The 24636-nt window shown below is 56.0% G+C and overlaps 6 protein-coding genes across 8 annotated transcripts; 3 read left to right on the forward strand and 3 right to left on the reverse strand.

The window, feature by feature from the left end:
- Positions 1 to 1156: 1156 nt before the first annotated feature.
- On the forward strand, positions 1157 to 1972 carry LOC126318458 (uncharacterized). The gene is made up of 2 exons (XM_049993398.1): positions 1157 to 1350; positions 1421 to 1972. Exons 1-2 carry the CDS (start codon positions 1176 to 1178, stop codon positions 1945 to 1947), a joined length of 702 nt encoding a protein of 233 aa, XP_049849355.1. The 5' UTR covers positions 1157 to 1175; the 3' UTR covers positions 1948 to 1972.
- Positions 1973 to 2234: 262 nt separating this feature from the next.
- On the reverse strand, positions 2235 to 6174 carry LOC126318444 (sarcoplasmic reticulum histidine-rich calcium-binding protein-like). 2 transcript variants are annotated; one of them, XM_049993383.1, is made up of 3 exons: positions 5687 to 6174; positions 5185 to 5533; positions 2235 to 4979 (listed from the first exon to the last, which is right to left on the reverse strand). In XM_049993383.1, exons 1-3 carry the CDS (start codon positions 5847 to 5849, stop codon positions 3014 to 3016), a joined length of 2478 nt encoding a protein of 825 aa, XP_049849340.1. In that variant the 5' UTR covers positions 5850 to 6174; the 3' UTR covers positions 2235 to 3013. The 2 variants fall into 2 exon arrangements, with proteins under 2 accessions (XP_049849340.1, XP_049849341.1); XM_049993384.1 differs by lacking the exon at positions 5687 to 6174 and having other exon boundaries at positions 3013 to 4979; positions 5095 to 5533.
- Positions 6175 to 6759: 585 nt separating this feature from the next.
- On the reverse strand, positions 6760 to 8244 carry LOC126318445 (MKI67 FHA domain-interacting nucleolar phosphoprotein-like). Its single transcript, XM_049993385.1, has 4 exons — positions 7853 to 8244; positions 7778 to 7794; positions 7582 to 7716; positions 6760 to 7491 (listed from the first exon to the last, which is right to left on the reverse strand). Exons 1-4 carry the CDS (start codon positions 7860 to 7862, stop codon positions 6790 to 6792), a joined length of 864 nt encoding a protein of 287 aa, XP_049849342.1. The 5' UTR covers positions 7863 to 8244; the 3' UTR covers positions 6760 to 6789.
- Positions 8245 to 8374: 130 nt separating this feature from the next.
- Positions 8375 to 15005, forward strand: LOC126318424 (protein PYR1-3-like; the record flags this gene model as incomplete). Its single annotated transcript, XM_049993362.1, is given in 2 exon segments — positions 8375 to 8889; positions 8891 to 15005. Coding segments are annotated over 2 exon segments (6621 nt in total), but the record flags the coding sequence as incomplete, so codon positions are not given.
- A 32-nt stretch (positions 15006 to 15037) lies between these two features.
- LOC126318438 (phosphatidylinositol 3-kinase VPS34-like) lies at positions 15038 to 18176 on the reverse strand. Of its 2 annotated transcripts, none has more exons than XM_049993374.1 (2): positions 17914 to 18162; positions 15038 to 17757 (listed from the first exon to the last, which is right to left on the reverse strand). In XM_049993374.1, exons 1-2 carry the CDS (start codon positions 18042 to 18044, stop codon positions 15249 to 15251), a joined length of 2640 nt encoding a protein of 879 aa, XP_049849331.1. In that variant the 5' UTR covers positions 18045 to 18162; the 3' UTR covers positions 15038 to 15248. The 2 variants fall into 2 exon arrangements, with proteins under 2 accessions (XP_049849331.1, XP_049849332.1); XM_049993375.1 differs by having other exon boundaries at positions 15044 to 17736; positions 17914 to 18176.
- Positions 18177 to 19245: 1069 nt separating this feature from the next.
- On the forward strand, positions 19246 to 22583 carry LOC126318433 (SEC14-like protein 2). The gene is made up of 4 exons (XM_049993370.1): positions 19246 to 19350; positions 19496 to 19627; positions 19741 to 19973; positions 20078 to 22583. Exons 1-4 carry the CDS (start codon positions 19306 to 19308, stop codon positions 20811 to 20813), a joined length of 1146 nt encoding a protein of 381 aa, XP_049849327.1. The 5' UTR covers positions 19246 to 19305; the 3' UTR covers positions 20814 to 22583.
- Positions 22584 to 24636: the final 2053 nt, after the last annotated feature.

Consider the following 24636-nt stretch of genomic DNA (forward strand, 5'->3'; position numbering starts at 1 on the left):
ACACACGCGAGACAGATCAGAGACATGCACTTCAGAAGCGTGTTGTACAGGCAAACATTTGGGCTGATGTTTGGCAGTTTCTTGACTTTTTCGAATAGCTCGATGGCGCCGTCCACGTCCCTTTCTAACGCATGTGCATTGAGTACCATGTTGAGAATCGCCACGTTTATTCTCGCCGCCAGAGCGGGATCCGACTCCATGGCGCGGTAGAGACCGATCACCAGGCGGTAGCATCCGTGCCGAGTCCAACACTTCATCAGCGTGCAGCACAGCGGAATCGTGAGTGGTATTGTTCTCAACTGCCTACACAATAGGCCGGTAAGGCGGTGGCGATAGTGCTTCTGCCCCTCAATCGCACCCAGATGCCTGCGAGCGAGGAGGCCTTGCAGGACATGCGCATATTTTTGCACCAATGTCGACAGGAAGGCGGGGTGCGCGCACCCGCGGGCCATAACATGGTCATATAGCACAATGGCTTGTTCCGGATACTTCCCAGTGCCCGTCAACAACAGGTTGTAGTCGAGGGTGCTCGGGTTGACCAGGTGGTTTAGCACCAGGTTCATCGCCAGGTTCAGGTGGTTTTTGTCGATCCACATATTCAAGAGAGATCTGAGCTTCACTCGACAGGGACTCCTGAGCATTTCGCCAACCTGCAGGCTCTCGCAACGCAAGTTGAGGAAGTTCGGGACCTGTAGCTTCCTCAGATAGTCGTGCGCCTCGCTGCAGCGGTCCTGCATAGTCAGCGCTTTCGCGAATAACACATGCAAAATTGGGCTCGGTACAATCTTTCGCTTCAATGCAAGGTAAAAGACCTCGATGGCCATCTCGGGGCGGCGACTATCGAGCATGGACTTCATGTGCCGCATGTACAGCTCGACGGAGTCATAGGGGCCGCGACGAGAGATTTTGTCCAAGAAAGTCGCGGGCGTCGCGCAAGAGGCACGGACGGCGCTGTTCTTCGCGTTATCCACGCTCGCGATGGACCTCCTCGCGGCCGCACGGGCCCCAGGCGGTCTGAGGAAGCGCCCCGCGCGCTTGAGTCCGTCCAGCAGGCCCCCTCTGCGGACAGTCAACAACGCTTGCATAGACCAATCACTGTCCCTCGATTAAAAAAAAAAAAAAAAAATCTCTTGCACATTAATGCTCGGCCCTGGCGCAGACACCCACGCCGCGGGATGTCTGTCAAATCCGAACTCAGTTACAAACTCCAGACGTTCATGAGGCTCTCTATCCAACTCATTCGCGCCATTGGCGACATGAACCGCGGCCTAACCGTCCCTGAAGAACCGGAGGTGATCATGGAAAAAATTATTTCTGTGGATCGGCAAATGCGAGAAAACGTGTCAAGACGTACGCAAATTCTCGCGAGAACAACGCCTGCGTGAGGTGCCCAACAGCGATTGACGCATCCGCTTTGAAGTGAAGGAACACCAGCAATTTCAAAAAGGCATTCTCAGGCTCCAGAGCAAAATTCAAGACCGCCACGCCGACATCATGGACCTGGCCATAAGAATCCTAACGGCCGAACTCCTGCTGAGGCAGGCAGTCGACGAACTTCGACCGAGCGTAGAATTGGTGAAAAATACAAGCAGAATTCGCGACCGAGTTCGTCTTGATGACGTCGTGCAATGTTCCTACAACATCGCCTACAACACGGGCCTATTGGACGTCCCACACATCCCAGAAGCACCTCCGAGGATTGCATTCCAGGTGCCCTTTCCAGAAGAGCGGACTATGCGGGCGACGAGGATCTACGACGCGTACTTCTCAGAGCGCGAGGGAGTCCGAGCAGACACGCAGACCGAGGCGAGGGAGTCCGTGATGAATCTGCTCGACATTGGGTTCGAGGCAAATTCGGACGCCGAGTCGCTGAAGGCCGAAAGGGAGAATTCGAAAGAGGAAACAACGCAGTTTGTCCTCGGATTCTCAGACGAAGAGAACGATTGATAAATACAAAGGAGAGCGACACCGAGCAAGGCAGTTTTTTTTTGACGTGGGCAGGGCGGTAAACCGAAAAAAAAAAAAACGCGGTTGACAGAACCTGTCAAATCTATTATTAAACCTGTCGAACCGCCTGTCAAACTGTGGCAGCTTTTCGAGGGAACTTGGCGCGAGCGCGTTGAGCCGTGCGGAGGGAGCGCTGTGGGCCTCACCCTTTTCCTTGTCGGCCGAGTCGCCGTATGCCGTTCGTGAACGGAAGAAAGGGAGAAATGAGAAAAAAACTTTTTTAGGAGTTTGTATTTTGCGAAATTTATGGGGCTAACAGTTTGCAGCAAGAGGTTGAAGACGATAAGGTTCGTAGCGGCGCATGTCATTTTCGTAGGTGGCCACGGCCGATTCTAGAGCAAATGATGAATCTGTGGGGGTCGGAATTCAGAGTCGGTTGGGGGATAGAGGGCGAACCAAAAAAGAAAAGGGGGAGGGAGGGAGGACGCGCCGGTTTCGACAGGGTTGCGTCGAAGAGAGCGAATCCAAAAGTTCGAAAGGGAGGGAGGGGGCCGCGTTGGTAGCACTTGAGCGTTGTGCACAGAAGGGAGACACGTGCTGACACTTTTTCGAAGATGATCACGTATTTAGTGAATTGCTACGCGAGGATGGCAAGGAGGTGCAGATGTTATTCGGAGAAGTCGTCCTCCAGAGAGGAGAGGTGGGCGGACAGCTTAGAAAGGGAGCCGAGCATTTCACCGTTGGATCAGGCGGTGAGCGTTTCGTTGGGTACGTCGATTGTGCACGTTGGCGAACCGTGCGTGGCTTAGGTGGTTGACTCTTTTTTTTTTCTTCTCCCAGCTGGCAAGAAGAGGGGCGCGGACAGACGTCAGAGGGTTGGGAAGGCCTTGAGACAACGATCTGGACGAGAAGAAGAGATAGAGATCGCCAAAAGGAGAGAAGGCTGAAGGGGACTTCTCTTGGTTTTAGGAAATAGATATATATATTTTTCCCCTTACAGAAACGACGCAAAAATAGAGATTATATATAAAAGTTCGTGCACGACGGGAACGAGTTGATGGGCGCATTAAGGATGAGAAGTTCTGAGGCGTTTGTTATTATTGTTTTTATCATTGGTTTTATGAGACGACGAGTGGGCGCGCGATCTTCTACGACCTCTTCTATGTGAGCTTCTAGATTTTTTTTTTTTAGTTTGCTTTGGAGGATTGCGAGCGGACGCAGGTTTCGGGTTTCCTTGGTCGGACGGGTGATCGACAGAGGGGGCGTCTCGGTGGTGCTGAGGCCGATGCTGCTCCTCGGTGCAGCGGCCGTTGTTCGAAGAGGAACACGCCCCGTCCCTGGCCAATTCTCCGGGACGAGTTGTGGAAGCGCGCTTTCTAGGAACGTCTTCTTTGCGGGATTTCCTCGCGACGCGGTTGGCACTGGACACGGTGGGGTCCGTCGAGACGACGTCGTCGGCCTTGGACTCCACGGCATACCGATTTCCATCGTCGAACACATCTGCGCTGTATTTGGGGTCGTCGGCGACGTGAGCGGCGTTTTGGTTGTCCCGTCTTCCGTGTCGCTTCTTTCTCTTTTTCTTCTTGTCTTCTCCACCTCGAGGCTGGTCTTCTTCCTTCTCGTGCCCGGAGGGGTCGTCGTAATAGTGCTCGGCGTCGTGGTAGCGATGATAGCCGCTCCAGTGGCGGCAATGACACTCGTGGTTCCCGTGCGCGGAGTGCTGCCTAGAGGGAGAGTGGCGATGGTGGTGGCGGTGAGAAGAGTCGCTGTCACGGTATCTTCGACAGTCACATTCATGGTGGTGACATGGCGCGGCCTCATCTTCGCGATAACGATGAGACGAGACATTGGACGACGACGCGCCGACGTAACAACAACGCCCTCTGTGGTTCTCGCTCTCTAGTAACTCCTCGTCTCTACGCAGTCGATGGTACCTATAATCGTGTTCTCCTTCGTAAAGGCACTCCTCGTGGCGATAATAGTCGTCTCCGTAGTGACGGCGCTTTCGACACACGCGAGACAGAGCCCTCTTCACCTCTTCAACCCGACCATAGTGACCATCTTCTCGCTCGATTCGCCGCTTCTCTTCGTCTCGATAACGGTGCCGATGTCCCTCCACCTCAGGCGACCCGGACAGCCTCCTCCTCCTCTTCGCAGACGAACCCTCCTCCGTCAACTGCGAATCAGACGAATCCATGAACGCATCCGGCGAAGACGACCTCTTCCTGCCCTTCCTCCTAGAAGACGAATCGCGTGACGCCCTCCACCCCTTCCTCCTCCCCTCGTCACTGGATGGACCAGGCAACCGACGCTCAGCCTCTCGCGACTCCTTCCCCGCGTCTTCTTCTCTCCGCAACGCATCTCCCGATCCGTCTCCCGGTTCGTCCTTCGACCCGTCCTTTGGCTCGTCTTTTGATCCGTCGATCGGACTCGAAGCGACCTGAGCCGAAGACGAGAGATTTTGAACCTCCTCGCCCTCTCTCTTCTTCTCCGACGCGCCGTCCGACTCTCCTTGCTGTGCCTTACTGTTGATCGCGGCCTCGGCGATGCCGACTTGACGAGGCGGCGGCGGCGGACGCTTTATCTTTGGCGGCCTCTTCACGTTAATCGACTCCGCCACACAATTGCTAACCGTCGCGCCGCCCGTCCCAGCAGGCAACAGCAAACTCCCCCCATCGTCGACCTGCGGCTTCTCCAACTCCGTCGAGCGACCAGGCTCCACCCCCTCGGCGCGAGGCGGTTCGTCCTCCCTCCCCTCTCTATCCCTCCTCCACCTCTCTATACTCAACTCCAACTCCTCGTCCGCCACCAACCTCTCAAACAAAGACACCTTCCGACATATCGGACACTGTACGGGGTCGGCCGACGTCGACGGCTCTATGCAAGCCTGGCAAAAAACAGCACTGCAACATGGAACTCTCATTGGCTTCTTAAACACATTCTGGCACATCGAACAGCGAAACTCCTCCGGCACGCTCTTCTTCTCAGCCTCCAGCGCCAACAGCGACGCTCTGCCTGCCTCAAACACAGTACTTCAACTTGTCAGCATTTAAACATACACATACGGACAAAAACCCACCAACCTCCTCCTCGGGCACGACGGTCTCCTCTCTCTCGCACACCCCCCCCTGAACGTAACCCCCGTACAAGAACATCGGCGTGAGCCCCTGCCACTCCGGGCGAGACGAACCTTCTCTTCTATGGCCCATCGTCTTCAAACCGAATTAAAACACGTACTCGTTCGGAACTAATACAGCCAAATTGCCATCCGGTAACACCAAAGTCGGCTTCGACGTGTCTCCACTCGACACCCTCTTCGTCATGCTCAGCGGAATCCCGACGAAGCGCTGCAATGGGCGGTCGAAGTCGGGATTCCCATTGGTTGGGCAGTTCTGAATGTAATGACCAGATTTTCTGCAACGGTTGCAAACATACGTCAGTCCGGCGGGCGGCGTCTGATTCGCCGCCGGCACGCGCTTTATCGCCGAATGAGTCATGAAACTCCCGTTGCTCCTCTGAGACTTCTTAGCGAGTCGACTCACCAAAACCAACGAATTCTTGGCGACCTTTCCGTCGTCTCGGTACACTAATCAACAACAACAACGTCAGCTCGCCCCAACGACCCTCGTACGCCCCCACCCCGCCACCAACGCCCAGCTGCGCCGCGTGCAGAAGAAAAGAACCCCTCCCCACACATGAAAAATTTGACCTAATTAATGCATAAAAAACACAAACAAACCTTCTCCCGTCTCGGGATCTTCGAGCTCTATTCCAGAAGACAACCCGTTCTCATTTTCGATGTGCTCCTTGAGCTCTTTCACAGAAATATAGGCATTGTTGAAGCTGTAGCGCTGCGTGTCTTCTTCCTTATTGCTCTTGAACCTATAGGAAACCGAGAACATAGGGATGCGCTATACACTCTCTTCCCCGGGGTCAAACGAGTAGCCCGTCACCGATGGCTAGCCCCCGAAGAGCCTGCACGTCAATCAGAGAGTCGAAAGAGAAAGAATGACACATTTCAAAAAAAAACGCCTGTAAAAATTTTGCGAGAAACTCGGCGCCCGGGACGCGCCAAAAAAAAAGGGGCGCATAGAAGAGGGGGAGACGGAGACAATGCCGTCCACCTCTTAAACCACGGACACACGCTGCAAGCGCTGGAAAATAAAAATAGTCTCACACGCAACTCTACAAAAAAAAAAAAAAGGCTGGCCAAAGGGGAGTTTTTGAAAGGAACGCCAACGATCTATTGTTTCGATTCGCCCTCCTTGTGGTCTCTCTTCACGTGAGACAGTCCGAAATTTTCGAGCTTTGACTTCGGCGAAACACGAAAATGTCAGCGCATTTTTTTGCAGAGCTTTTATGGGGAGTACGAACCTTCATGCACGCTTGATACGCCATCCACTCCGGCTCACATTCGTCCGTCTTGCTCGCCGCGGGCAGGAATTTTTCGCGCATCCACTTGTAGAAGCACCTGTCGTGTTTGAGCTTTAGGTCCTCGCAGGCTCGGTAATTTAAGGAGCTCATGTTGTGCGTTCTCGATCGAAGGGGCGAGTGTCTTAGAGGCGATGGAGAGTCAAATGGCGTGCAGTTCTCTTGTTATCCAAGGGGAGGTGGCTGGAATTTTCGCCGTCGTGGGGGGTGTCGTTGGTGCAGACAGGTGCCAACCAAAAAAAAATGTATATAAAGAAGAAATTTTCTGAATGGATTAGGCGAGGGAGAAAGATTATTGATTATAAATGTTGGCAGAAAGTTCCAAAAAAAAATTTTTTTTGTAGGCATTTTGAGCGGGGAGAAGCACTTGAGCTTCGCACCGAGCGCTTTCCCCGAGAGGGGTGGGGGGGTTCAGCAAATGCTCGAATAGCCTACAAATTCGTAGTCGATGTCCATTTTTTTTAGCTTTTGTTTATGTTCTTCCTCCTTCCTTATTAGACGCTGCACGTTTTTTTCAAGCTGCTCACTGGTTTTTGGGGCGTTGTGGACGATTCTGTGCTCTGTGACCGTGTCGTGGACCAGGAACTTTTTTTTGTCGAAGAAGGTGTTTGGATGTACTTTTTCGGCTGGAATGACCGCAGATTTGATTCTTCGTCCGTACATAAGGTAGTCGTTCATGGTTTCGGCCACGATTTCCGCGATTTCTCGGTCTTCGAATTCGATGAAGGCGTAGGACCTGGAGCCGCCCGTCTTCTTGCTGCGAGACAGACGGAGGCGGTTGACCTTTCCGAATTGCGAGAAAAATTTTTTCATCTCTTCTTCGAAGAAGCCGAACGGGATGTGCCCCAAATAGACGACGCCGGGCACGACTTCTTCCGAGGGGTCGCTGGACGGCTTGGACGCGCGGATGTTGGAGCGGAGGGAGTTGGCCAGGGCGGGGTCAGAGAAGTTGATCGCGTGGACGTGGGGGCGTTCTCCGCCTGGAAGGGGGGACGCGCCGCCATCCGCGGAGAGGCTGAGGTCGCGGGGGAGGGGGGGCGAGGCGGTGCCGTCGACCGACTGGGAGGAAGCTTGGTCGAGGCGTCGAACCGACGCGATCAAACGGTCAAGTTTCTAAAAAAAAAAAGAAAAGAAAAAAAAAAGAAAGGAGAGTTGTCAGGGGGATGGTTTGAGGGCGAGAGGGGGTCGAGAGGGGTCGCGTACGGAGCGGAGTCGGTCGGTGGACTTTTTGGCGGATTTCGCGCGAGGGGTCTTCGGGCCTTGAGGGAGGGGGGCGTCGTGGGAGGGGGGCGAGCCGTGGGAGGGGGTTTTGGCGTGCGGAGCGCGGAGTCGGGGAGTCTGAGGGGGGGTTCGGTGAGCGCGTTGGCGTCAAAAAAAAAATATTTTTCGAGGGCCATACCTTTTTTGACGAAATGACTGAGAGAGGAGTTAGTGGGGGTGCGGGAGAGTGGGGGAGATTTGGGCCGGGGCGTACGAGGGGGCATGGGTGCGCGAATGTGAGAGTGGTGGATGGGCGCGTGGAGGAGGAGGGGAGGAGGAAGTGGATAAATATGGAAGAGGAGGGGGCAGGAAAATATTTTCTGTTTTTTTTTCTTATGGCGGAAATTAGATGCTCGGTCGAGCCAGTTTCTTGTTAAGGGTGCTTCCGTCGTATTTTTTTGAGCGGAAGTGTTAGTTTTGAGGAACAGAAGGGCAGTGGTAAGCTGCAGAGTTCGGGAGTTGCGAAAGAGTTGGCGATAGAGTGCGCTTCCGAGAGAGAGATAAGGTACTTTTTGTCGGATGGGGGGGTGGAGGGGGCGAGTTGGAGGGGGCGAGAGGCGCGAAGATGTGCTCGCTTGAGTGGTGAGGGGGAAAAAAAACAAAGGGGGGAGTGGATTGGCCGAAATTGTTTTTTTTTTTTCGTGTTCCTCGCGCGGTTCGCTGATTTTTTTTTTTTTTGAGGCGCGTCATGAGAGGAAGAGTAGAGGCGACGATAGAGCTGAGGGGTGGGGTGAGGTTCGAGGGCTGGTGCTTTGGGGCGGAGGACGTGATTGGGGTGGGGGAGTGCGTGTTTCAGACGGGGATGGTGGGATACGTGGAGGCGTTGACGGATCCGTCGTACAAGGACCAGATTTTGGTGTTGGCGTACCCGTTGATAGGGAATTACGGGGTGCCAGAGGAGGCGGCGGGGGCGAGAGAGGAGGGAGAGTTTCCGCTGAGCGAGTACATGGAGTCGAACGCCATACAGGTGGCGGGCTTGGTGGTGTGCGACTATTGCGGAGACGAGGTGTACTCGCACTGGAGGTCGGTGAGGTCGTTGGGGGCGTGGCTGAAGAGGCACGGCGTGCCGGCGATAAGCGGCGTGGACACGAGGGAGCTGATAAAGAGGATACGAGACGGGGGGAACGCGTTGGCGAAGCTGTACCCGAGTCGGATGGAGCCGGAGGCGCGCAGGGCGCCCTACTACGACCCGAATTTGACGAACCTGGTGGAGAGGGTGTCGGTGGACCGCAGGAGGTGGCTGGTGCCGGAGGGGGGGGGGGGGGCCGAGGGTGTTGGTGGTGGATTTTGGAGTGAAGCACAGCCAGTTGAGGTGCTTGTTGAGGTTGGGGGCGAGGATGTTGGTGGTGCCGTGGGACGACCCGTTTTCCGAGGTCGACCCGGGGGAGTACGACGGGTTGTTTCTGAGCAATGGGCCCGGCGACCCGTTGATGTTGGACGGCGCCATACAGCAGATAAGGACGGTGTTGGAGAGGGAGGGCGCGTCGGAGAGGCCGAAGCCGATATTCGGCGTCTGCTTGAGCAACCAGTTGATTGGCGCGGCGATAGGAGCGAAGATCCGCAAGCTCAAGACGGGCAACCGCGGACACAACCAGCCCTGCGTGGACCTGATGACGGGTAGGTGCCACTTGACCATGCAGAACCACAGTTACGTGATTGACGAGTCCACGCTGCCCGCGCCGTGGAGGCCCTACTTCGTCAACGCGAACGACGGGACGAACGAGGGGATCTACCACCCGGCGCGCCCCTGGTTCTCCGTGCAGTTCCACCCGGAGGCGGGCGGCGGTCCCAAGGACACGGAGTACCTGTTCGAGAAGTTCGTCTGCTTGGCCAGGGGAGAGCCGTGCGAGCACCCGATGAGCAGGCCGTACGAGCCCGACGTGCAGAGGACGAGGGTCTCGAAGGTGCTGCTGCTCGGCTCGGGCGGGCTGTCGATAGGACAGGCCGGCGAGTTCGACTACGCGGGCTCGCAGGCGATCAAGGCGATGTGCGAGGAGGGGATCAGGGTCGTCCTGGTGAACCCGAACGTGGCGACGGTGCAGACGACGACGGGGCTGGCGGACAAGGTGTACTTCTTGCCGATCACGGTGGAGTACGTGAGCAAGGTGATCGAGCAGGAGCGCCCGGACGGCATCATGCTGCAATTCGGCGGACAGACCGCGCTCAATTGCGGCGTAGAGCTGTATAAGACCGGCGTCTTGCGCAAGTACTCGGTGCAGGTCCTCGGCACCAGCGCGGAGACAATCATCGCCACCGAGGACCGCCAAATGTTCGCCGACAGGCTCCTGCGCATAAACGAGCGCATAGCGCCCAGCATGATCTCCAGCACCGTCGACCAGGCGCTCCAGGCCGCCGACTCGATCGGCTACCCCGTCATCCTCCGCACAGGATTCGCGCTCGGCGGACTCGGCAGCGGCTTCGCCAGCGACCCCGCCGAGATGGCGCGCGTCGCCGCCAGCGCGCTCGCGTCCGGCGACTACGTCCTCGTCGAAAAGTCCTTCAAGGGCTGGAAGGAGGTCGAGTACGAGGTCGTCAGGGACGCCTACGACAACTGCGTCACCGTCTGCAACATGGAAAACTTCGACCCCCTCGGCATACACACCGGCGAGTCCATCGTTGTCGCGCCCTCCCAGACCCTCTCCGACCGCGACTACCACTCCCTGCGCCGCGTCGCCATCAAGGTCGTGCGCTGCCTCAAAGTCATCGGCGAGTGCAACATCCAATTCGCCTGCGACCCCACCAGCGAGGACTACTACATCGTCGAAGTCAACGCCCGCCTCTCCCGCTCCTCCGCCCTCGCCTCCAAGGCCACCGGCTACCCTCTCGCCTTCGTCGCCGCCAAACTCGCTCTCGGCTACAGCCTGCTCGAGGTCAGGAACTCGCTCGCCAGCTGCGTCACCGCCTGCTTCGAGCCCAGCCTCGACTACATCGTCGTCAAAATGCCCCGCTGGGACCTCAACAAGTTCTCGCGCGTCTCCAAGCACATCTCCACCAGCATGAAGTCCGTCGGCGAGGTCATGGCCATCGGCCGCTGCTTCGAAGAAGCCATCCAAAAAGCCATCCGCATGGTCAAGCCCGGCCGCGGCCTCGGCTTCAGCCCCGACGAACTCAGCCTCGACCTCGACCCCACCTCCCCCAAGGACGCCCTGCTCCGGCAAATCGACCACGGACTCTCTCACCCCAGCGACGAGCGCGTCTTCCTCATCGCCACCGCCTTCCTCCACGGCTACACGCCCGCGCGCATCCACGCTCTCACCAAAATCGACTGCTGGTTCCTCCACAAGCTCGCCAACATCTACGCCCACAGCCTCGCCCTCTCCTCCCTCGACCACGGCGCCCTCGACGCCCCCCTCCTCCTCGAGTCCAAACGCCTCGGCTTCAGCGACAAATACATCGCCTTCTGCGTCAAGAGCACCGAAACCATCATCCGCAACTGCCGCGAGTCCTGGGGCATCCTCCCCGTCGTCAAGCAAATCGACACCGTCGCCGCCGAGTACGAACTCGACGACCTCAACTACAACTACATGACCTACTGCGGCACCCACGACGACTGTCCCCCCGCCGCCCAGCTCGCCCCCAACAAGAGCAACTCCGTCGTCGTGCTCGGCAGCGGCTCCTACTCCATCGGCTCCAGCGTCGAGTTCGACTGGTGCGCCGTCTCCGCCGTCAAAACCGTCAAAGCCCTCGGCTACCAAACCATCATGATCAACTACAACCCCGAAACCGTCTCCACCGACTACGACCAATGCGACAAACTCTACTTCGAGGAACTCAGCCTCGAACGCGTCCTCGACATCTGCAAGCGCGAGCGCCCCATGGGCGTCATCGTCAGCATGGGCGGCCAAATCTCCAACAACATCGCCATCTCCCTCTCCAAAGAGGGCGTCCGCATCCTCGGCACCCACCCCGACATGATCGAGGCCGCCGAAAACCGCTACAAGTTCAGCCGACTCCTCGACAAAATCGGCGTCGACCAACCCAAATGGCGCGAGTGTCGCAACCTCCACGACACCATCGCCTTCTGCAGGGAAGTCGGCTACCCCTGCCTCGTCCGCCCCAGCTTCGTCCTCTCCGGCGCCGGCATGAGCGTCGTCCACACCGACTCCGAACTCGCCGCCTACCTCGACGAAGCCGGCACCTTCAGCAAGGACTCCCCCATCGTCATCAGCAAGTTCATCTCCAACGCCAAGGAAATCGACGTCGACGCCGTCGTCCAACGCGGCACCGTCATCGCCCACGCCATCCTCGAACACGTCGAAAACGCCGGCGTCCACTCCGGCGACGCCATCCTCCTCCTCCCCTCCCAAGACCTCGACTACCGCACCACCGCCAACATCACCGACACCGTCCGCAAAATCGCCATGTCCCTCGACGTCTCCGGCCCCTTCAACATCCAATTCATCGCCAAAGACGACGAAATCAAGGTCATCGAGTGCAACCTCCGCGCCTCCCGCAGCTTCCCCTTCGTCAGCAAAACCCTCCTCGTCGACTTCGCCGAAATCGCCACCAAAGTCATCATGGGCGTCACGCTCAAGCCCCTCGACATCGACCTCTCCAAAATCCCCTACGTCGGCATCAAAGTCCCCCAATTCTCCTTCTCCAGACTCGAGGGCGCCGACCCCATCCTCGGCGTCGAAATGGCCTCCACCGGCGAGGTCGCCTGCTTCGGCGAGTCCAAATACGTCGCCTTCTTCAAAGCCATGTCCGCCACCGGCTTCAAGTGGCCCAAAAACAAAATCATGCTCCTCAGCATCGGCTCCTACGCCGAAAAACTCGAATTCCTCCCCTCCGTCAAAAAACTCATCGACCTCGGATTCACCCTCTACTGCACCCCCGGCACCTCCGACTACCTCTCCGAGCACGGCCTCCCCGTCAAAACCGTCTTCTGGAACTCCGACTCCCCCGAGGACGACTCCAGCGTCAACCACCTCCTCCTCCGCTCTCAAATCGACGCCTGCATCATCCTCCCCTTCAAAAACCGCTTCAAGCGACCCTCCTCCGTCTTCACCAACGGCTACATCACCAGGCGACTCGCCGTCGACCGCGCCATCTCCCTCATCACCAACATCAAGGTCGCCAAACTCATGGTCGAAACCATGTCCAGACTCTTCCACCAAATCAAGCACCCCGACCAAATCCGCCTCATCCACGACGACGTCCGCAGCAAGTCCACCGGCATCGTCACGCTCCCCGGCCTCTACGACCTCCACGTCCACCTCCGCGAGCCCGGCGACGCGCACAAGGAAGACTGGGACACCGGCACCGCCGCCGCGCTCGCCGGAGGAATCACCTTCGTCGGCGTCATGCCCAACACCCGCCCACCCATCACCGACCTCGACTCGCTCCTCCTGGTTCACAAACTCGCCTCCGCCAAGGCCAGGTGCGACTACGGCCTCTACCTCGGCGCCAGCTCCGACAACGCTCGACCCCTCGCCGACCTCGCCCTCAACTCCCTCCGCGCCAACGGCGACCCCCACTCTCCGCCCCCCGTCCTGGCTCTCAAAATGTACCTCAACAAAACCTTCACCACCCTCCAACTCAACTCCCTCTCCACCTGGACCGAACACTTCGCCCGCTGGCCAAAACACCTCCCCATCTGCGTCCACGCCGAACTCGAACTCGTCGCCTCCGTCATCGCCCTCGCCCACCTCCACTCCCGCTCCGTCCACATCTGTCACGTCTCCAGAAAAGACGAAATCCTCCTCATCCGCCAAGCCAAGCAAAAAGGCGTCCAAGTCACCTGCGAAGTCTGTCCCCACCACCTCTTCCTCTGTCAAGACGACCTCCCCAACCTCCCCGGCCCCAACCCCACCCCGCCCGGCTGGTTCAAAGTCGCCCCCCCCCTCGCCACCAAATCCGACCAAGACTCCCTCTGGGACAACATCGACGTCATCGACGTCATCTCCACCGACCACGCCCCACACACACTCTCCGAAAAGAGCGACCCGCACCTCGACCGCGTCCCCCCCGGCTTCCCAGGCCTCGAAACCGTCCTCCCACTCATGCTCACCGCCGTCAACCAAAAACGCCTCACCCTCGACGACCTAATCCAAAAAATGCACACCAACCCCAGAAAAATCTTCCACCTCCCCGAACAACCCGACACCTACCTCGAAGTCGACCTCCACGAAGAGTGGACCATCCCCCCAAAAATGCCCTACTCCAAGTGCCAGTGGACCCCCTACGCCGGCATGAAAGTCAAAGGACAGCTTCGACGCGTCTTCCTGCGCGGCCAACTCGCCATGGTCGACGGCAAAGTCTTCGCCCCCTGCGGCTCCGGCTCAAACCTATCGGCCCCCCAACGCCCCTCCGACAAGCCACCCCGCCCCGCCGAACCCCCCACCCCCCTCTCCGACAACGCCTCCCTCGGCCCCGTCCCAACCCCCAACAAACAAGACGCGACCGACTCGCTCAGCCCCTTCCTCAAACCCCGCATGCCGCCCTTCCACATCCTGAAGATAAAGCAGTTCTCTCACCAACAACTCCACGACATCTTCACCTCCGCCTCCAACATGAAGACCCGCCTAGACCGACTCGGCTCCCTCGACACCCTCAAGGGCAAAATCCTCGCAAACGTCTTCTACGAGCCCAGCACCAGAACCTCCAACTCCTTCCACAGCGCCATGTCCAGACTCGGCGGCTCCGTCCTCTCCTTCTCTCCCAACACCTCCTCCGCCGCCAAGGGAGAGGGATTCGAAGACACCATCCGCACCTTCTCCATGTACGCGGACGTCCTAGTCGTTCGGCACCCAGAAGCGGGCTCGGCCGAGCGCGCCGCCGCCGTCTCCCAAGTCCCCGTCATCAACGCGGGAGACGGCACCGGCGAACACCCCACCCAAGCCCTGCTCGACGCCTTCACCATCCGCGAGGAACTGGGCACCATACACGGGTTCCACTACACCTTCGTCGGCGACCTCAAACACGGGCGCACCGTCCACTCCCTAGTCCAGCTGCTCAGCCTCTACAAAAAGCTCAAAATCACCTACGTCGCCAGCGACTCGCTGCAAATCCCCAACTCCGTCTGGAACCAGGTCGCGCAAAACACCTCCATCACTCAAACGCGCGCCAGCCGGCTGGAAGAGGCCATCCTCAAGAGCACCGACGTCCTGTACGTCACCAGAATACAAAAAGAACGGTTCTCCTCGCCCGAGGAATACGAGGCCGTCAAGGGAAGCTACGAAATCACCCCACACACGCTGACCCACGCCAAGGAGTCCATGATCCTCATGCACCCCCTCCCCCGCGTCGGCGAGATAGACCCATCTCTGGACACCGACTCCAGAGCCGCCTACTTCAGGCAGGCGAAAAACGGCCTCTACGTGAGAATGGCCCTGCTGGCGATGGCGCTAAATAAATAAAGCCGCGGCAGAGCGCGACAGGCAAAAAAAAACACACACCATTTTGCGTACACCTTGTCTGACACGCGCCCCCGACTCAGCCGCGGCAGAGCGCCACGCGCCAAAAAAAACACACACCATTTCGCGTGCGCTCTGTCTGGCGCGCGCCCTCGACTCAGCCCCGCCAACGCTTGCGAGCCGCGGCAGAGCGCGACAGGCCAAAAAAACATACACACGAGTTCGCATACATTCTGTCTGACACGCGCCCTCGACTCAGCTCCGCCAGTACTTCGCCCAGGAGTGCATTACCTCTATCAGCGGCGCGACGATCGCCTTCACCGACTCCGCGATCAGGTTCTCCATGTGGAGACACGCCTCTTCGTCGGTGTAGTCCAGCTTCAGCTTCTCTTGGACCTTCAGGGCGGCGCGCTCGCCGTGGGCGAAGTCCTTCAGGTCCGAGTCCACCATTAGCGAACACAGGTTCAGTATCAGGTACGCGGACTTGCGCAGGATGTTGTACGCCTCGCAGGCGTAGGACTTGAACAGCTCGTAGTGCACGGACTCCTTGCCGCCCATCCCCAAAACCATCTCCCTGCACAGCTTCATCGGCGGCGGGAAGGGCTTCGGGTCGCGTCCCAGGATGAACCCGAAGTCGATGTGGAAGAGCTTGCCGTCCCGAGTGATCAGGAGGTTGTCCAGGTGTCGGTCCCCCACGCCAAGGATGTACGTGATGACGCAATATCCGGCGCAGCTGCGCACAAAATTGTTGAGAACCACCGGGTCGATGCCGTAGGTGTCCAAGTCGTTGATGCAGTAGTTGAAGGAATGCAGGCCCTTCTTCAGGCAATCGTCCGTGCCGGGCGTGCTGGTCACCTGCGCGTTGTAGTAGCGCATGTAGGAAATAATGTCGCCGAAATATTTCAGCACGTCCGCGATGTTTATGCTGTGCGGAACTATCTCGATCATCCCCACTGACCTGGACGCCGCGAGAATGCGATAGGGCGTCAGCTTGAGGTCCAGGTTCTCCTTCTTCAAGAGCTTGTCCATGAGCGAGATGAGCTGGATGACGAACTGGTCCTGGCGCAAATCGTCGCCCATCTTGAACATGAGCGGAAACACGGACCCGCCGCACACGTTCAGGTTCAGCTTGAGCGGCATGAGGGTGCTATTGAAGATGTGGATGTCCGGATGAACGCCGGTAACCGAAAACTTTGGGTCCAAAGGGAGCGGGATGGGCTGGTCGAAGCTGAGCAGCGACTCGAAGCTGCCGCCTTTCAAAAGCATGCTCTTGAGCGTCTGCGTCTTTTTGCGGAGAGACAGTCTGGACGCCTTCAGCTTGGTACAAATCTCGGAGAGAGAAACCACAAAATCTTTTTGCCCGTTATAGGCCGATATGCGCGCTCGACTGCTCTCGGAGTTGGACAGGGCGGACATGAACTGCCTGTGGATGTCGGAGTATAACTCGGCCTTCTCGGGAGCGGCGTCCAGGGCGTCGCACTCGACGAGCAAGTGCCAAAAAAAAAAGTTCCCGATGTATTCGTCTTCGACCGCGCGCCGAATCAGGAGCCGGAGCAAGCCCGATTCGTCCGTGAGCGCGTTGTCTCTGTCGTATTGGAGCGCCTGCACGAGCTGCGGCAGGTAGTCCGAAATCTCGTCGTAGGTAGACGACTCGAGGCGACGGACAGCGAAAGACCTGATCTTCGGATAGGCGGAAAAGGGCTTAGACAAAAGCTCCAGTGCGTCTCCCACGCTTATAGATTCCCACTGGTGCATGATGGCGTAGGCCTCCTCGGCTTGCGCGCCGACTTGCCAATTCACGCTCCTGAGGAATTTGGACAGCGCGCCGGGGTTTCGACGCAAGTAATATCGGTGAGTCCACACGGTGTTTTTTTCTTCCGGCGACAGCGGTTTCAAAGGAGGGTACTCGAGGATCATACTGAGCTTGGTCTTGACGCCGGAGCTGGGCTTCGAATAGTATTCGGCCGTCTTCGTGATGTGCTTGTGTCGGTCCTCTCGCTGCTTTCTGATCTGGTGTTGGAAAGAGCGCTTGATCTCGACCGGATTTCGGTGCTCGGCCGCCTTCGGGTCCGCTTCGAGCATCGCGTAGCCGACCTCCGGACTCAGAGACGCGGCGGGCGCGGTCTGCAAGGCGCCCTCGCCGGAATGAGGCGACCTGGCGTGCGACGGAACGCCCTTCTCAGGCGGAGACGGCTGATGAAACAAAAGAGGGTGTCTGAACTTGGCCATTTCGATGGAGAGCAAATGGCGATTTTTGACGTACTCGTCCGTAGAAATGTTGATTCTCTCAATGGTCTGCGAAGCCAGACAGTCCAACCATTCCACCTCGGGCACGTGCTCTCGATCGAGGAAGTACCTCTCGACTTGCCTCTCCACCTCTTCCAACTTGCAGTGGTGGTAGAGCAAGCCAGGCGTGGTGCTGCGAACAGCGCCGTCTCCAGCGCGATTCGGCCACAGCATGAGCCTTCTGTACCCCTGTCGGAAGACGCACTTTTCGTCAAACAGGGGCATCGCCGTCCCGCCCACGGGGTACTTCACGCCCGGCGGAGAGATGCCCACGACCGTAAGCACGATCTGCGTAGACAGAGGAATATGTTTGAACTCAACCGGAAAGCTCAAGACTTCGTTCCAGTCGTATTCGGAAGTCGACACGCGCCTCCCAAAACCAGTGTTCACCGAAGGGCAGACCTGAATGCCCTCCACGCACAGCTGAGCCGACACGTAAAAATCACCATCTTCCACGCTATAATCGTCCATGCGCAGGCTGCGCAGCAGGAAGCACCGCGACGCGCGCGCCAAATGCATCGTATTAGCGCACCTCGAAGCGCTTCGAAAACTTTTGCACAACATAACATACACACACGAACACACACCCCGCGAGGCGGAAAAACAGGGGCGCTAGGCAGAGGGAACTCCGTACACTTTGAATCTGAAAAAAAGGTCGACGTCACAGCTCCGAAAATAGGCGGTAAAGGCCGACTGAGACAGCACCAATTGGTGACTTTTTTTTTTGGCAGGTAGAGTTCTTGTTTGACTTCGTTGGGTGCTCATCGAAGAGAATAACTAGTGGCCACGTGACTTCTTTCAAAAGAATCGTGCACATTTGAGCCTTCAAACAGAACTTAAGCAACGTCAGGGAGCGCGCTCAGAAAACCACCAGTGCGATTTTGCTCGACAAACTATCTTAAAGTGTACTTAAAAAAAAAATTTTTGTATCCTTTTTCGCGAAAGGGACTGGGCCAAAACCCGTTTGGAAACTGTCCCATAATTTTATTAAAAGAAGGACTATCTGCGAATGCCTAAAGAGGGGCATTAGAGGAGAAGCGAGACAGACAGAGGCGCAAGTTAACGATGTATACGACGTACCGCCGCGTCCCATGTTGCGCTTCATTCCCGATCCGATCCTTCCTCCGCGACCCCTTCCTGGGTCTTCCGTTTCGGACTGTCCTGCCAGGCGTCCGGCCTTCACCAAGTCCTTTCTGAACATTGGGGCGTCTTTGAGTATGTCGGGCAGAATGACGAACCGAACGTGACTGCCTCTGATGAACGCTTGGTCAAGGGGATCGGTGCTTCCATCGCGGCGACTGTGCGTGACGTTCGACAGTTGACAGTTCATGTTGTCTTCGGACTCTTCGAGCTTTCCTCTATACAGCTCTCCAGATTTCATCTCCACCGTCACAATGTGCCCCTCCGCCTCGTGGAGAAGCTTCACGGGTACCCCGATAGACATGGCTGAAAAAAGGGGCAAGGGCGAAATGAGGTGAACCTATGCAATACATGCATATAACAGAGATACCCACACTTTTTTGTGTAAAACGTTTGTATGGGAAAATTGCATTTGCTGACCGATGGGCTCGTTTCTCTCTAGCAGCAGAGAAGCGCGCGCCGCACGAAGGCCGGGTTGGCCGATTGGTTGAGCCAGCGCAGCGACGAACTGCTCGAGCCCAATTCGCCTGCGATGCGCGCTCACGGGGCGGGCGGCTGAGCTAGCAGCTAAAAAAAACGAGGTTGGGAGGGTCGCGAACGTCGCGTGGTTTGCTTACGCGTTTCGAACGGACGACGGCCATCCCGGTGGCACCAGGTAGCTTCCAGTCATCGAAACAACGAACGCCGTGCGACAATGAAGCAGGAGACACTCTCCCGCCGCTTGAGATATCGGGACTGGCTACAGAGTTTGGGAAATTATCAAAATGATTGAAAATACCAAAAATACTTCAGGTACTATAAATAATTGACCTTTTTTTTCATTAGCACTGTACTGCCCTCAGGCAAAAACAAGAGGCATCGCAACATCAGAGTAGAGGCCGCACCCATGGATCGCCAGAATTCGCAAACGTTCAATCCAGAGCACCTGTTGGTACGCTGCACGAAAATGAATTCGTTTTTTGAGAACGTTCAAAATGTCTCGCCTTGACTAACTGCATGCAAACTTTGTACAATTATCACTGAAACGCTCGCTGCGTACGAAACGTGGTCTTGCGACACGGCCCTACTGAATCGAGCTCGTTGATTCCATGCGCGAACATCTAGCTGATGTGTTGAAACCATGCCACACAAACGAGTACCTTTTTAGGTTTTTGAAGGCGCAAGACTACAACGTGAATCGTGCGGTAGAGGCCTTTGTGTCGACCATGGTAGGTTTTTTTCGTTTTTCGAAGTGCGGCCGCGACTGGAGTTTGGAGAGTGCACGAATTATTTTTAAAAATCGGTCGAAAAACTAAGTAATTTCTTTGTGGGGGGAGAGAAGAATTGGAGAAAAAAAAACCAAATAGATTCCATCGTGGAAACAGCCCAAGAGGACCCGTATTTGAGGGTGTTGCGGAACTTTTGGCCAGGACGCTTCCTGGAAGGAGCAAGCGTTGATCAAATTGTGTACTATGAAGACGTGGGCGTTCTAGACATAAAGCATATCTTGAGCGTGATTCCACACAAGTATATTATCAAGTATCATATGTATATGATGGAGCTACAAGAGATAGAGTGCGTGTGTTAGAGGATGGTCGGTAGGGGCCATGAAATTTCTATTAGGTTGTTTAGAGAGGGAAAAAGCTAGCAACTGACTCTCTCCATGCTTTGCAATGTAGACGAAGAAGGATGCACCAGGAGCAAGGGTGTCCGATATCCATGATCATTATATACGACATGAGGAACGTAGGGACGAAACACATTCAAGTAGCAGGATTCGAAATTTTAAGAGAGTTGGCAAAAATCGACGAGGAACATTATCCGGAATTTCTGGACAAAATTTATCTGGTGAACACGTCTGGAATTTTGTCGGCAGTTTTGAAAATGGCTCGCTTGTTCGTTCCGGAAAAGTTCGTGTCGAAAATACAGATAGGAACTGGTAATTTGCTGAGCATGCTATCTATTTCTTCCTTACCGTCCACGATAGGCGGAACGTCAACTGTCAACTTTTCCTTCTGCGGAAGCCTAAATTACTACGACATCTTTCCTGACGCCGAGCGAGTGACCATCGGCAACAAGTCGCATCACACGGTGTGCCAGTCCGTCGATACGCCCGGAAGCATCTTGGACATCAATTTCGTGTCTGAATGTAACGACATCGGTCTGACAGTGAGTCGCCAGAAGGCGGAAGAGGGGTCCCAAGGCGAGGACGAGAAAATCATTTTTCCGCTGAAGCGATTCAACAGTCACGTTAACGCGGTTTCTCTACAGGTTCGCGCGTCCAAGGCCGGAAAATACGCGGTTCGCTTCGATAACACCTATTCGACTTGGACATCGAAGTGCGTCACATACAAGATCAACGTCTTGCATCCGAATACAGCGGTAGGTTCAGACGCCATCACGGATAGCACGTAGAGTCTGTCGAGCTGATGAGGCAATACAGAGGTCATTCTGCAAGTGTTCTTGCACGTTTCCCTTGAACAGCAGGCACGGATAGCGTAGGGCTTGTGTGGTTTTTTTTGCTGCGGCCTGTCTTTTTTTTGAGGGAGAGACAAAGAGGCGCTCAAGACGGACTCGATTTTTTTTTTTTTTTTTTCAGAGCGAGTACAGCAGGGCTGTTGGAGGTTGAGGACGGCTGCGTCGGCGCGCCGGCCTTTGACGTTCGGTCGGAGCGCCTCTTTTGGGTCGCGTTGTTTTTGCGCCGTTTTGAGTCCTCGAAAAGAGCGCGCGTTTCGAGGGGTTCGAGTAGGTTAGAGGGGGCGGGGTTTGTCTCGGTTGTCTTTGGCGGTGACTGGGGGCGGCGGGGGGTGCGAATTGCGGTGAAGGGGGGTTTCAACGGCGCGGGGGGACTTTTCACCCTAGTGGGTGGCCCAGCGCGATCAAATTCAGCATGTGTTTGACGTTGTATCTGAGAAACACGCTCTGAATTTTGCTTCTGAGGTGCGAGAACAGGTGCCAGAATTTTGTGTGCGTGTACTTCAGCTCGTAGTAGAAGATGTCTTCGTCTTTTTGGAGGTCGTACCTGATTTGGAGTTTGGTTGGGCGGCAGGAGTGGGGCCGTTGGGAGCGCTCCTTGGTGACCACGGCCGAGTCCAGGGGTCTTAGGTAGACGCCGCTGAGGAGGGAATTCTTGCTGGAGAGGCAGAGGGCCAGTTGGTAGTAGGGGAAGTGGTTCAGAGTCGTGATGACGACGAGGGATACGATTCGCAGGAGAAGAACTAGAAGGATGACGTAGACGAACAGCAAGTAGAAGATGAGACAGGTGGAGATTAGGTAGAAGGTGGTGATGAATAGGAATATCCCGAGGATGAGTTGGTCGAGGCTGTAGTCGCACAGGTTGATTCGGTCTCGAAGGACGTTTCTTTTTTTGCCTCTGAATAGCAGCCAGAGAGAGCGCAGCATGATGAGTTGCAATCTGTATATTTTGGTGGTTCCTTTGTACATCCAGTGAACTTGCATGTTTAGAAAGTAGAGGCTGTCGTAGGTCATGGCGATGAGGGTGGAGAGTCCGCAAGCTCCGGAGTACGATATCAGCAGGAAGACGTAGGGTATGAGGTTCGAGACGGCGCAAGCGGTGACAAGCCATCGGTCGATATAGAAGAAGATTAGGGAGCCGAAGGAAGACGCGACATAGACATTGAGTTTGATTCCGCCCGGACTGCCGGCGGTGATCCACTGCACTTTGCGCTTGAGCCACTCGTGGACCCACGTGATAAGAGTCTTCGATATGGCGCTCATGAAGTCGAGGTCGCCGGCTATGATGTAGTTGAAGATCAGAAAGTTGACGACGAGGCCCAAGATCCAATCGATGAAGATGGCGAGGATGGCGTCGTACACCCTGATCCAGTGGTATTGGGTGGAAATGTCGTTTTTCCAGTAGGATTCAAGGCGGTCGAGCTCTGTCCACTGTTGGCGTATGTAGAACCAGAGATCGATGCGACTTGTGATGCACGGGCCCAGCACGCCGACGTTGGCCAGCTTGCCGACTAGCGGGAGCTGGCAGTCCAACACGTATTGGACGATCCGCATGAGCCAGAAGAAGAAGCTGATGAACAGGACGTGCGTTCTGGCAAGGTACCACAAGGCGGATCGACGGCGCGACGCCATCAAGTGCAGCGCCTTGTCGGCCATTTTTTCGCTGGGTTCTTGAGACAGGGGGGAATCCGGCCCGAGGAGCCACTCGACGCGCTGAGAGGCGTTGATTTGGTGCAGAGAGTTGAGGTATTTCTGCTCGTCGACGGGGCACTTGTGTGAAAATTTTTTTTGGAGGTCCGCGCGGTGACGAGAGACCAGGCACACCTTCTGCCACTCGAAGGGCTCCGGGTAGAACTGGTGGACCCGCGGCTGGGTGTAGAGGATAACCTGGTGTGGCGGGATTTGCGCCGGACGATTGCCGTAGTACAAGATTTTGGGCCTGCAACGCGAACCGAGCTTCCGCTGCGCGGCGCCGAAAACAAACAAGAACCAATTGGTGATCAAGAGGTTCGACAGGTCATAGTAGCCGAGGACCTGGAGCTTGGCACCCCAGTGGTCTCGAGAGAATTTCAAGTTGAGGAGGCGAACTTTTTCTTGCAGGTCGGGCAAGACGGCAGAAGAGATACCAGAGAAGTCGCAACCGGTCCGATCTCGGGCTGCGGGAGAAGAGCATGGGCCAGCAGTGGGCGAGGATACCGAAGGGAGGCTCCCGCGCACCGACGGACGACTCGAGGGGGGACGTGCGTCGGCTCGGAGGCGGTCAATTCCAATAAATTTACAGAGCGGTCTTTCTTTGTGAGGCTCATTTTGATCTTCGAGCGAGGAACAACTATCCTGACTCGCGCTTCGACTCGGCCGAGGCACCTCTTCGAGCGGAAGAGAGGACTCTCCTCGCAGCAGCGCACGACAGGACGGAAGAAGGTTTTCCGGAATGACAGTCGCTACACAAATGCAATCATCTTGAGCCCAACCAACTACCCAGCCAGAACGCTCTTGGCAGTGAGACGGCCACATGACGCGCAGAGCCATGTCGATCCGAGGCGAGTGAACGGGGTTTACTGAGGGGGTGACGCAGTCGAAAGGTGGTCAGTCTGTCTCGCTTTTTGGGCGTTTTGTCGTATCTGCGCGCGGCGAAAAAGACGTTAGAATTAACCTGTAACGACAGGAAGGAGCTCAAGGTGCTCCGAACGCGTCCCGTACAACCGGGCAATAACTAGCGGGAAGCAGAAAAGAGCTTCAGATGCGGGGTCTTGAGAAACTTTGACGCCGAATGCAACTTTGCCTCGTCGACAAAAGACTCATTCGTGGAAGAGGAAAAAAAAAGAAGGCGTCCAACACGTGCTCCGCGACGAGCGGTGCTCTTCAAAAAAAATCCAATTCTGTACGTGCGAGAAAGAGAGCCCGAATTGAAAAAAAATGGCAAGTTTAGAACTTCTTGTACGGAAACGAAAAGAGAGTCAGAAAAGGTGACAGTTATGTCATTTATTCGCTTTTTATGTGGAGTTGTTTAAGCCTTGAGTGCAAAAAGGCGCTTTGGATTGTGACGAATTCTCTTCATAGTGCGAAGTGTCATTGAAGCAGACTGTTTAGGGGTGAGTCGGCGACGCATGGCGCGCGTCATGTTCGGACGCAGGTCGAGAGGCCATTTTGATTTTTTGACACCGCGCAAGTTTTTCTTGGCTTCTGAGCGCAAAGCCTGGTTGTGAATGGTCCAGATTTGAGCAATTGCCTTGCGAATGGCTCTTATTTTACAGAGTTTGTTGGGAGGACAATTACCAGTAGCCCTAGACACTCGAAGCTGAGAAAGTTCGGCTTTTAGAGTGTTGAGATCCGCGAGCATAGCCTGCTTGTCTTTTTGGCGAAAAGCCTTCAGGTTGAGCGGGAGAGTTGTAGAGGCTAAGCGTGCGGACGCGTCGACATGCCAGAGCGGAAAGGAGGAGAGAAGTCAGGGATGGCTCTCACCTGCAGCAAACGAAAAAATCAATACGTACACATGGCAGCTATGTGTGTAAGAATGATCCAACGATCTGTTAAAAAGCTTGAGAAAGTTCAGTCAGGGAGAAGGATGCGAAGCGTTGCGTAGAATATTCAAAACCCCGCAGACGTCGACAAGGCGAACATTCGCAGTTTTCCAGAATATAGAGAAAAAACAAACCTACGTACCACCGCCAGATGGGGCTGACTGAGATGACGATTCACACAACTTTTATTTAAAATTTTTTGAAAAAAAAAAAGAAAATGTCTCCGATGACCTCTCTGTTCC

Source organism: Schistocerca gregaria, unplaced genomic scaffold (genome assembly GCF_023897955.1).
Source record: "Schistocerca gregaria isolate iqSchGreg1 unplaced genomic scaffold, iqSchGreg1.2 ptg000668l, whole genome shotgun sequence".
Lineage (NCBI taxonomy): Eukaryota > Metazoa > Arthropoda > Insecta > Orthoptera > Acrididae > Schistocerca > Schistocerca gregaria.